Source organism: Eriocheir sinensis, unplaced genomic scaffold (assembly GCF_024679095.1).
Source record: "Eriocheir sinensis breed Jianghai 21 unplaced genomic scaffold, ASM2467909v1 Scaffold434, whole genome shotgun sequence".
NCBI lineage: Eukaryota > Metazoa > Arthropoda > Malacostraca > Decapoda > Varunidae > Eriocheir > Eriocheir sinensis.
This window is the reverse complement of record NW_026111759.1, coordinates 297,501-310,000: the sequence shown is the minus strand read 5'-3', so window position 1 is coordinate 310,000 and position 12,500 is coordinate 297,501. Positions and strand designations below refer to the sequence as shown.

The 12,500-nt window shown below is 50.8% G+C and overlaps 1 protein-coding gene across 1 annotated transcript; it reads left to right on the top strand.

Annotated features, from left to right (window-relative positions):
* The first annotated feature begins 10,874 nt into the window (after window positions 1–10,874).
* On the top strand, window positions 10,875–11,395 carry LOC126992292 (histone H4). Its single transcript, XM_050850952.1, has one exon. It carries the CDS (start codon window positions 10,890–10,892, stop codon window positions 11,199–11,201), a length of 312 nt encoding a protein of 103 aa, XP_050706909.1. The 5' UTR covers window positions 10,875–10,889; the 3' UTR covers window positions 11,202–11,395.
* The last annotated feature ends 1,105 nt before the right edge of the window (window positions 11,396–12,500 follow it).

Genomic DNA, 12,500 nt, shown 5'->3' with positions numbered 1-12,500 from the left:
TCTCTCTCTCTCTCTCTCTCTCTCTCTCTCTCTCTCTCTCTCTCTCTCTCTCTCTCTCTCTCTCTCTCTCTCTCTCTCTCTCTCTCTCTCTCTCTCTCTCACTCACTGAGCTGACCCACCAAGGGATGCATGGCATCAATAAGCGGACCGAGTCCCGCCAGTGCTCGCCAAACCGCGACCAAGGCTTGAAATCGCCAATGCTTCTCTCGGTCGTTTGTTGTTAGCTGCAGGGGATCACGATGAGCGATATATGCCTACATAGCAGCCGTCATCAGTAGTTAGTGATTCCGCCCCTCCGTTTATATTTATTTACTTGTTCTGGTAATTCCTGTCTTCCTGCCTGCATGTAGTCCCCACATATTCCCTACTCGTGCACCCGCCAGTTGAAATAAGTTAAGAGAGAAATCAAAGCCCCCCAATCAATTGATATGAGATTATGAAGCAGAAGGATATGTGGGAAAGGCAACAAGCCAGTGATCCTCCTCCTCCCCCCCTGCCCGCCCCAGTGTCTGTCTAAACTCTCTCCCGGAAAGTGACTTTGGCCCTGAAAAGGGCCTAGATATAGTGTGAGCAGATTGTAGTACTCAGACGGGCAACGCCCGCTTAGGCACGCTCGCCGCGAATGCGACGGGCCAGCTGGATGTCCTTTGGCATGATGGTGACACGCTTGGCGTGGATGGCGCAGAGGTTGGTGTCCTCGAAGAGACCGACGAGGTAGGCCTCGGAGGCTTCCTGCAGAGCCATGACGGCAGAGGACTGGAAGCGGAGATCGGTCTTGAAATCCTGGGCGATCTCGCGCACCAGACGCTGGAAGGGCAGCTTCCTGATGAGGAGCTCGGTGCTCTTCTGGTAGCGGCGGATCTCACGGAGGGCCACGGTCCCGGGCCTGTAGCGGTGAGGCTTCTTGACTCCTCCGGTGGCCGGGGCCGACTTGCGAGCGGCCTTGGTGGCCAGCTGCTTGCGGGGCGCCTTGCCACCGGTGGATTTCCTGGCAGTCTGCTTGGTACGGGCCATGGCTACGGACGAACAGAACAGTTGAGTCTAATCTAATCTAAAGATGTAGGATAGATTAGGGTGTGGTGAAATAAGAGTATAGGTATAGTAAAGTTTTTGAAGTGATGTTGAAGTAAAGTGAGAGGTTAAAAGGTGGCGGGCTGTCCGCCTTGCTTAGTCCTTTATTTAGTCCTTAAGTATGTTGTATCTAGTGTCGCTCTGTTTTCTTGTTATCTTATGTGTTTTGTTTATTTGCTTTCCGTGTTCGTTCCTGCTTTACGTTGTGTACTTTTTCCTCGGTGGTCCTCTGTCCAGTATATTTTTTGTCTTCTTAAACCATGCGTGGTTTTTGTGGCTCTCGTAGTTTTCTGTTATTCTCGTGAATTGTTCGCTATTCATGGATGTCATCTTGATGAATGTTTTCTCCGCCTGCATGTGTATGTGGTACTTTACGGGATCTAGTTTTGCTTCTTCGTGCATTTCTTTTGTTGATTTTATATAGGGGAATCGTTCGTTATTTGCGAACCTTAGAGCTTGATTCTGCACCTTTTGTAATTTCATTGTGTTTTTGTCGCTGAGTGTTATTAGTGGTATGTGTGGGTATCGTAGTATTGGTAGTACAAGTGTTTTGATAAGGTGTATTTTGATTTTTGTTGGTAAGTTTCTAAATCTGTATAGTTCTGTTAGTGCCAATAATGCTTTGTTCTTTATTTCATTCACATGGTGCTCTATTCCATTTCTGCTTATAGTGAGTCCTAGTATTTTCCCTTTTTCTGCGTAGTTTATTGGTGTGCCATCAATTGTTATGTTGTTTTTCTTTGTTACCGCCAGTGGAACTATTTTAAATTTATTCTTGTTGGTTTTGATTTTCCATTTGTTCTCATAGTTGTTTATTTTCATAATCTCGCTTTGGACCCTGCTGGCCATTAATGTTCTTGACTTCCCTGCATAACATATTATTTGAGTTATATCATCTGCATATTGTATGTTTGTGCAGTCTATTGCTGGCTCTGGTAGATCATTGGTGTAAATCGTGAATAACGTTGGTGACAGAGCGCTCCCCTGAGGGACTCCTGCTTTCAGTGTGAATGCTGGGCCTGTGTAGTGGGTAACTCTTATCTTGGCTTTCCTGTCGGTGATAAAGTTGTTTAGAAAAATTTTGGTGATGTGTGGGATGTGTAGAAGGCCTATCTTATACTGTAGACCTTGCAGCCATACTTTGTCGAAGGCTTTGCTTATGTCTCGAAGTACTAAGTAGCATTGCTGTTTTCGGGCTGTGTGGTGTGCTGCGGTTTCGTGAATTACTGTGAGTGCTGTATCCGTTCCTCTTTTTGTTCTGAATCCGTGGTGAGAGTCTTTCAAGATGTTTTTTGTTTCCAAGAGCTTTCGTAATCTTATGTTAATAATTTTCTCTAGTATTTTTCCTGTGACTTCGAGTAAAGATATTGGTCTATAATTTATTGGGTTTGTGTTGTCTGAATTTTCTTTTGGCAATAATTTGATAACAGCTGTTTTGAATTTTTCTGGGAAGTATCCCATTGATAATGTGTGATTAAAGATCACCTGTAGCTTTTCTAGGGCTATTTCAGGTAGGTTTTCCAGAATATGTTTATTTATTATTGATTCACCCGGAGTGTTGTTTTTAAATGATTTGATTGTTCGTTTAATTTCGTCCATTGATATCAGTTCATCTGTGTGATTCATTCCTTGTAGTCTGCTTGTATCTGAGAGGGGATGCATCGTGCGTATATGTTCGTGTGCGTTAAGATAGTTTATAACTTCGTTTTCTGTGTTTCTGTCGTACCGGATGTTTTCTTCTCTTGTTATGCTGAATACAGGTTCCCATTCTTCTCTGAATGCCTGCTCTTTCGCTTTGTTTGATGTTAGTTTTCTGTTATTTTTTATTAAGTGTTGGTCGTTGTTGGATTTTTCCCCTTTTAGTTTTTTCAGTTGACTCCAAAATGTTTTTGGTTGTGTGAGAGTTGTTAGCTTTCCAATCGAATCTTTGAAGTTTTTGTCTCTTATATTTTCGGTTTCTTGTTTTATTTCTGCTTTGAGTGTTTTGTATTGTTGGTATTGTCGTATGGTCCATCCTGCTGTTATTGATTGCAAATGAATTTGTGCAAATTGGTGTTGTAAGTTTCTAAGTTGAGGGCTGTCGAGCGGTTTCTGTGTTACCATACTGTTTCTTATGGGAGTATGCTTTCCCACATTCTGTTCTATTGTTTTGTACCATTCTTCAATTTTGCTGTCTATTTCTTGTTTATTCATGTTTACTGGTGTTGTTATATTACCCATTCCCTCAGTTGTTTCTGTTCTTATTTTTTCCCAGTCTGCCCTCTTGTAATCAGGTCTTGGTATTATCTCTTCCCGCACTGCTTCTGTTGTTATCTTGATAAGGATTGGCAGATGATCTGAAGTGGTGAGTGGTCCAGGTCTGATGTCTATGTTATGTATTGCCTTGTTGTTGCTTATTATCAAGTCAGGAGTGGAACTTGTGCTATGGCCAAAGAAAGTTGGAAAGTTTGGGCCTAAGTGTGTTGCTTTTCCATTATGTATGAAGGTGGCGAGTCCATTGCCTACTGTGTTATTTATATTGTTTCCAAGAATTCTGTGCTTGGCATTGAAGTCGCCTATTATATATGTTGGATGGTTGTTGTATAGGAGTCTGTGGAAATCTGGGTATGGAAGGTATGGTCTTCTGGGTGGCAGGTATGTTGTAGCGATGGAGATGGTTCCAGCAGTAGTTTGTATTTTCAGTTCTAGTATGTCGGATATGAAGTCATCTTGGATTTTGTGTTTTATGCTGCTTCTTATTAGTATCGCTGATCCGTCGTGCAACTCATTGGATGTATTTTTGATATATGTTTTATATCCTTTTATTTGTATGCTATGTGTGTCTTTTGCTCCATGGCTGTTTAAGAGGATAACGTCTGGGTTTGATTGGAGATACGTATTTGTCAAGTTTATTTTGTTGGTCCTCCAGTGTTGTGTGTTATGCTGAATAATTCTTAGTGTTGCTATTATATCCATGTTGTTTTTATTGAGTGTTTCGGTTTGACTGTTTATTTGCTTTCAATCCTGTTTCTTCCTTTGCTTGGAGGTGGTGTCTTCTGTGGGTTGTATCCATTCCGTATTTTCCTGAAGATGGCATCGTCTACCACCCTCCAACTGTCTCTCAGGCTGATTTCATTGTCGTTGAGGAGCTTCAGCACGTCTTCCTCTTTGTACTCCGGTGATGTGTAGGTCCATTTAAATGTTCCCTTCAACATTCCTTTTGTGAGTGCCCTTAGGTTGAAGTCTGCCTCAGGGTATCCTTCACTTTCTTTGGCGAATATCTCCAGTCCTATTTGGTTGCCGCTTATCTGTTTTTTCATATTCACTTCCCCTGATGATCTTGTTCTTTGTTCTTCTGTGTGTGTTTCTTGTTCTTCCTTCTCTTCCTCATTTGCTTTTGTTGTCTCATCTTGACTTTTTGTCTCCATATGACTTTCCTCCGTGGTTTCTTCTGCCTGTAAGTTAGCCTGTGCTGTATTTAGTATTTTGAGTGAAGGCGGGTTGTCGGGGAGAATGACACTTGGGAGTTTGTTTGCTTTAAGCAATTTGTTGATCTCGGTGTTGTATGATCCAGGTTGAGCTACATTCACCAAGTGAGCATGCAGCATACATGTCAGGATGGTTGCAGCTGTATCTTTCCCTATGTTGAGATTTGCTGTGTTTAGCTGTTGCGGTGCTGTGTTAGATACTTGACTGTACGTTCTTTGGCCTCTTGTTTTTTGCTCCTCTGTTTTCCTCTCTCTTATTGCCTTTTTCTCTGGGCACTTATAAGCCAATGTTCTGTGGTTTCCTGCACAGTTTATGCATTTTTTTGTGTCTGATTTACACTCTCTCCAAGTATGTTCGGTTGAAGCGCATTCTGAGCAGATCTTGTATGATTTGTCCTTCTTACATTCTCCTGAGTAGTGGTCGTCCAGTTTATAACATCTAAGGCAGACATTGATTGGGATGTATTCTTCTATTTTAATGTTATGTTCTGGTAGTCGCATGTGGAATCCTAGAATTCTGATTCCGTTGCTTTTTGGCGGAAGCAGTGGTTGCAAATTGTATTTTCAGGATGTTTTTGTTTGGGAATTTATATATTTGGTCTATTCCCTTTATCCATTGGTTTTGTTGAATTATTTCCTCTTGTATTTCCTTTTCTGTATGTTCAAATATGTGTTTGTCTATATTGAAGATCATAATGGTTCTTTTGGACCGTAACTCTGGTGGGAGGATGGGAGTGAAGTTATCATTCTTCAGGTTTGTTGTTACAGCTTCACTGAAGATTTTATCTATGTCCTCCTCTTTGTTGGTAAGGGTTACAAATCCATCATTGTTTGAGATGATTCTCGTGGCATATATTAGATTTATTGATAGGATCTCTAGGAGTTTGAGCCGGGAGTCCTGGTCCGGCTTAGGGTGCTTTATTTTCACCCTAGCCATGCTGGTAGTGTTCCTTCCCTACTGCGGTCCGAGGACCAACATGGTAATGCCGTTACCTATAGAAATAATCCTATAAACAAGACTGGCCAGGCCAGAACCACAGCTAATGTAAATCTAAGTGGCCACCTACAGCTGCCAGTTCTATGTTCCCCGCCTGCTAAAAGGCGTGCAAAAGGAAATCTGACAGCTGCCCCTTCTGGGTCTTAACTAACTAACTAATCTAACAAACGATACCTGCCGCCTCCTATAACCACCCGCTTATCCTAGCGGGCCCCCTCGTGGCACTGCCCTCGGGGTTCGGCTTCGTACTACGGCAGGTACTAAGGATGGCCCATGCATACACACATTCACACTCTAAATGGCGATATAGCAACGCCTGCAACCGAGGGCGGACAGTCCAATCCCTAATAGACGGCGTCCCGGTACACAAGGTTGCAATGTGTCAAAAGGTTGTAGTGACACGACTCAGTCCCTGACACCTTGACCGGTGACCAGTGACGAGTGAGTAGAGACCGTAGGCTGGAACTGCAGTGAAGAGGTAGGGAGAACGTCTTGCTGCTGCTAGGTCCAGGTCCGGAACAGTTCCGCCAGCCTTCTTGGCGGCCTTTCCTGATGCTTTGGGGGGCATGTCTGCTTCTTCGTTCCCAGACGGCGAGCGAATGTTGCCGGGCCGCCCTTCCTTCCTTTAAGATTAACCCCTAAGAAGGGGAACGGGCCTTTGTCGACTACGACGGCCCGTCGCAGTCATGGCAGGGGCTATATATGTGCATACACGGCACGCCGCGCGCACGTGTGCATGTACATAAATACATACACACGCGCACACACACGCCGATGTACGCACATATATAGATAGTTAACACCCCTTCCCAATAAGTGGGTTGGGGCACAGGCGCACCAGGCGTCCTGTAGCTGACTTAAAAACCAATCACGCACATACTCACACACAAACACCCACACATACATACACGCACTCTAACACGCCCACATATACATAACAGATAGCCTACCTGGGCGGCTCATATGCCCGAACTAGGGCAGTAAGCGCCCTGTCGTCCAGGGCCCCCACCAAGGCTGGCGCTGAGAGCCCCTCCCGGTTTGGAAGCAGGTTGCGCGTCGCACCGCACTCGAGGAGGTAGTGGAGGAGCGGCTGGAGGACCTCCTCCTCGCAGTACGGGCACACGACAGGGGCAGGGTCATCCGGGTGAAGGACCGACGCACATTTGTAGCCGAGACGGAGGCGGCGGATGTTGGATGCCTCTCGTCTCGGCAGATTTGGCGGTAGCTGGCGGGCGCCGGTGTTAGTGGCCGCCGAGTACCAAAACGCGGACGGCGAGCCCGCAGCCAGGGCCTCCTCCAGCTCCCTGACGACCCCAGTAGCAGATCGTGCGGCCATGGCCCTCTTCACTTGGGCAAGGCTAACCACAACAGGCCTCGTGACAGCAGGCAGGAGCGGCCGGGCCGCCCCCGGATTCCCCCTTTATGGCGGCGCCGCTTCCTCGGGATCGCGGGGACACGTGGCGGCGCGCGCCCCCATTGGCAGGCTCGCCCGGCCGTCCCCGCCCTCCGATCCTGCGCTGCATTATATAGGGCGAAAAAGCCGCGAGCGGCAGGTATTCGCTCTCCGAGCCCACAGCAGAAGCGCAAGTCCACGCCCCCACCACTTACTGTCGACATGTCTGGACGCGGCAAGGGAGGAAAGGTGAAGGGGAAGTCAAAGTCCCGCTCCAGCCGTGCCGGCCTGCAGTTCCCCGTGGGCAGGATCCACCGTCTCCTGAGGAAGGGCAACATTCGCTCGCCGTCTGGGAACGAAGAAGCAGACATGCCCCCCAAAGCATCAGGAAAGGCCGCCAAGAAGGCTGGCAAGGCCCAGAAGGCCATCGCCAAGGGTGACAAGAAGAAGAAGCGCAGGAGGAAGGAGAGCTACTCCATCTACATCTACAAGGTGCTCAAGCAGGTCCACCCCGACACCGGCGTCTCCTCCAAGGCCATGTCCATCATGAACTCCTTCGTGAACGACATCTTCGAGCGCATCGCCGCCGAGGCCTCTCGCCTGGCCCATTACAACAAGCGCTCCACCATCACCAGTCGGGAGATCCAGACGGCCGTCCGTCTCCTCCTGCCCGGTGAGCTGGCCAAGCACGCCGTGTCCGAAGGCACCAAGGCCGTCACCAAGTACACCTCCTCCAAATAAGCAACCCACCAACTTGCTTGCACTGGAAAAGAACCGGCTCCATCGGAGCCACAAACTATTTCCCGAAAGAGACCGAAGACGGTTTTTCAATCCCGAGCTCTCTCGCTCACTCTCTCTCACTCACTCACTGAGCTGACCCACCAAGGGATGCATGGCATCAATAAGCGGACCGAGTCCCGCCAGTGCTCGCCAAACCGCGACCAAGGCTTGAAATCGCCAATGCTTCTCTCGGTCGTTTGTTGTCAGGTGCAGGGGATCACGATGAGCGATGTATGCCTACGTAGCAGCCGTCATCAGTAGTTAGTGATTCCGCCCCTCCGTTTATATTTATTTACTTGTTCTGGTAATTCCTGTCTTCCTGCCTGCATGTAGTCCCCACATATTCCCTACTCGTGCACCCGCCAGTTGAAATAAGTTAAGAGAGAAATCAAAGCCCCCCAATCAATTGATATGAGATTATGAAGCAGAAGGATATGTGGGAAAGGCAACAAGCCAGTGATCCTCCTCCTCCTCCTCCCCCCCCTGCCCGCTCCAGTGTCTGTCTAAACTCTCTCCCGGAAAGTGACTTTGGCCCTGAACAGGGCCTAGATATAGTGTGAGCAGATTGTAGTACTCAGACGGGCAACGCCCGCTTAGGCACGCTCGCCGCGAATGCGACGGGCCAGCTGGATGTCCTTTGGCATGATGGTGACACGCTTGGCGTGGATGGCGCAGAGGTTGGTGTCCTCGAAGAGACCGACGAGGTAGGCCTCGGAGGCTTCCTGCAGAGCCATGACGGCAGAGGACTGGAAGCGGAGATCGGTCTTGAAATCCTGGGCGATCTCGCACACCAGACGCTGGAAGGGCAGCTTCCTGATGAGGAGCTCGGTGCTCTTCTGGTAGCGGCGGATCTCACGGAGGGCCACGGTCCCGGGCCTGTAGCGGTGAGGCTTCTTGACTCCTCCGGTGGCCGGGGCCTTGGTGGCCAGCTGCTTGCGGGGCGCCTTGCCACCGGTGGATTTCCTGGCAGTCTGCTTGGTACGGGCCATGGCTACGGACGAACAGAACAGTTGAGTCTGCCAGCCGTTTCTGGTTTTTATAGTTTTGGCGGCCGGGGGAGGAGCGGTGGTCCGCGTCCTGCGCGTGCGCCGCCTCCTAGTCCCGCGCTTGCCCGCCCCCGTCAGGCAGTGCATCTATCTAGCCCTATTGGAGGAATTTAGGGGTCTCTTGGAGCTGTCTGCATATGCTAGAGCCTAGTACAGTGTGGAGGCTCACCCAACGTCACTGGGCCGTCCGGAAGTAGACGGCAGGAGCCAGCCTATCGCCCAAAGACCCACCACCGCAGCCTCTGGCTCTGCATATATAGAGCGAACGCTGCACACTCACTCTCCGGCGCAGACAGCAGTGAGTGAAGACCCTCTCTCCTCACTGCTGCTCCCCCTGACTTGTCCCTGCAGACGGCCCGGTTGAGCTTCCAGCTCCCGCCTCTGCCATGGCGGCAAGAAGGAAGCGACCCACGGAGTCTGCTCCTGACGATGGGGACGGATGGACCCGCGTTCAGAGCAAGCGGGCCCGAAGGAGGACGCTTCACGAGGACGGCGGGGAGGACCGATCGAGCGGACCCCTGCCGGAGTGGAGGCTGGTGTCTTCGGACTTCAGCACCCACTACCAGGCCATTCGGTGGATGGAGGACGAGCGGAAGCTGCGACTCCGGGTGACGGTCTCCCGCGCGGGGGACTTCCTCATCCGTGCGTGGGACTGGGACCACGCCACCACCCTGGACGAGATTGCTGCAGGACGGACCCGCAGCATCACCCTGGAGAAAAAGGAGGCGGCGGTGAAGGGTGTCCTGCTTGGATACCCTACCCACCTCCCATTGGACCCGGTGTTGGCGCACCCCTGCGTTGCAGCTGCAGTGAGGTGCCACTACAACGCCGGCCACGGACGACGCCTGCCCACCCGGAGCGTGCAGCTGACGCTGCGGGGACGTGTCCCCGCCTCGCTGGACCTCGGATGCTGGGGACGTTTTACCTGCCGCCGCTACGTGCCGGAGCCTGTGCGCTGTTACAAGTGCCAGGCCTTCGGCCACAGGCAGCGGCAGTGTACCAGGACGGAGGAGCTGTGCGGCGTGTGCAGCAGGGACCACGCCACGAGGGACTGCGTTCGCCGTCTTCGCGAAGGTGTGGCGCGCCCGGTGGCTGTGTGCCCGAACTGCAGTTCCGGGCACCATGCCTGGAACCGCAGGTGCCCCGCTCGGCTCTGCAGAATCCCGGGTGCCAAGCTGCGGAGGACGACGTCTTCGGCGGACCCGGCAGCAGCGCGGCCTATGCAGCCGCCCACGGAGGAGAGGACGACACCCCACGGAGAAGGACGGAAGAGGAGGCGCCGCAGACGGAGGAGGAAGACGGGACCCACGGAGCAGAGCGTCCCGACCCCAAAGTCTCCCGCCAGGGAGATGGAGGTGGACCCACCACGTCTGACGAGGACGGAGACGGCAGCGGTGACCGCTGAGGTGACACCCCCAGCTGTGTCCCCGGAGGTACCCGCCAGCAAGAAAAAGAGGACCAGGGACCAGACACCTGAGACGAGGGACGCGCCGACGACTACGGAGGAGCCAGCACCCCGCGAGGCCCCCGGTAGCTGCCAGGCGACCCAGACCCCACGGATCTACACCTTCAGTGAGGGCGAGCTAGTGGATCTTCTGATCCGCTACGAGCACCTCACTGAGCAAGAAGAGGAGGCCAGGTTCGAGAGGATCCCGCACGAGACAGCCCTCCCCTTAGTGAGGAGGACACTCCGTGAAGGGAAGCCGCTCCCTGCCTCCATCTGCACGGCCCGCCCACTGGGTAACCCCCCACGCCACTTCGACCACAAGCAGGAGGTTGAGTGGGCGACATATGAGGAAGAAGACGTCTCGGAGGACGAGGTCGACGTCGGAGGCGTGGACGAAGACCTCTTCCTGAATGCAGACAGGGACCTCACCGACGAGGAGCTTGCAAGCTACTACGCCGGTGACCTGTGATTAAAAAGACATTTCCCCCACGTGTAATTTTTGATAGATTTGTACCAAGTGTAGTATATGTACAGTACATCGGGCAGGCTGCTTGTTTAGAGCCTGCTTTGGTAACTGATTATTTTTGTAATTTTTCATGTTTATTTATCTGTATGTCTTATGTAAAGGTTACCAATAAACTATTAAAGCAAGCACACTCACTCCACTGTTGAGCTACCCACCTGAACCATGACTGGCCGCGGCAAGGGAGGCAAGGGACTCGGAAAGGGAGGCGCCAAGCGTCACCGCAAGGTTCTTCGGGACAACATCCAGGGCATCACCAAGCCGGCCATCCGTCGTCTGGCGCGCCGTGGCGGTGTGAAGCGCATCTCCGGGCTCATCTACGAAGAGACCCGTGGTGTGCTCAAGGTGTTCCTGGAGAACGTCATCAGGGATGCCGTCACCTACACTGAGCACGCCAAGCGCAAGACCGTCACCGCCATGGACGTGGTGTACGCCCTCAAACGCCAGGGCCGCACCCTGTACGGCTTCGGTGGTTAATGCCGCTGCCTGAGCGAGCCCGACCTAACCCACCCACCCCGGACCTCTTTGAGGTCCACATTCTTATTCACTAAGAGAATAGTAGCACACTTTTTACTTCAGTTATATTTTCTTTCTTTCTTTCTTTCTTTCTTTCTTTCTGTTTCCTCCCTCCCTCCCTCCCTCCCCCCTGCCTAATGATGGTTCACACCTCCGCCCACTGCTCCCCATCCACCTCATTTGCCACTAGTAAGCTCCAATTTGTTTCCTCCCTGCCATCTTTTACCTCCCTCCCTCCCTCCCTCCCTCCCTCCTGCCTAATGATGGTTCACACCTCCGCCCACTGCTCCCCATCCACCTCATTTGACATTAGTAAGCTCCAATTTGTTTGTTTCAGTTCTTACGGAAACATCATTTTGCCATAATTTCCCCTGTCCCTGTCAGTTCTTTGTAAAATCAGTAACAGGATATTTATGAAGAGAGAGAGAGAGAGAGAGAGAGAGAGAGAGAGAGAGAGAGAGAGAGAGAGAGAGAGAGAGAGAGAGAGAGAGAGAGAACTATATTGGAAAATATATAGACAAAACAAAGCGACGTCTGGACGGGAAGAGGAAAAGAAAGAGAGGAAGAATGAAATAGAAAGGTTAAGAAAGAAAGAGAAAGAAAAAAAGGAGGAGAAAAAGAGAAAGAGAGCAATAATGAGAAAGACGGCAATTATATAGACAGAGAGAAAGAAGCCTCCCCTTCTTGATCCACTCCTTCTATTGCCTCTTGGAATGTGCAGGAGTGTATAGGAAAGCAAGGGTAGGGTTAGAGGGTGAGGGACAGGCTCAGAGCGAACTTGAAAGGGAAAGGCTGAGGAAGTGGGAATCTCCCTCTCCCTCCTCCTCCTCCTCCTCCTCCTCCTCCTCCTCCTCCTTTCTTCTTCTTCTTCTTCTTCTTCTTCTTCTTCTTCTTCTTCTTCTTCTTCTTCTTCTTCTTGTTTCTCGTTGTCGTCCTCATCATAACGTTGCGCCCTCTCTTACTGGACCCGCTTTTTCAGATACGTTGAACCAGCCCCGCCACCGAGTAGCCCGCCGGAACCCTGGGCAAGCGTCTACATGCCCAACAGTAGACAGGTGGATGACTAAAAAGCTGCAAATACGTTTCTATGAAAGTAGGTGTGCCGGCATGTAAATAGGTGTGCCTGCCTGCCTGCCTGCCTGCCTGCCTGCCAATTAAAGCGAATGGGCTAGCTAACAGACAAACACAAAACTAGCTAGCTAACAAACAAAAAGACAAACTAGCTAGCTAGCTAGCTAGCTAGCGAGCAAGCAAGCAAGC

Coding starts and splice junctions, on each gene's coding strand:
- LOC126992292 (XM_050850952.1), top strand. CDS start 10,890: ATGACTGGCCGCGGCAAGGGAGGCAAGGGACTCGGAAAGGGAGGCGCC.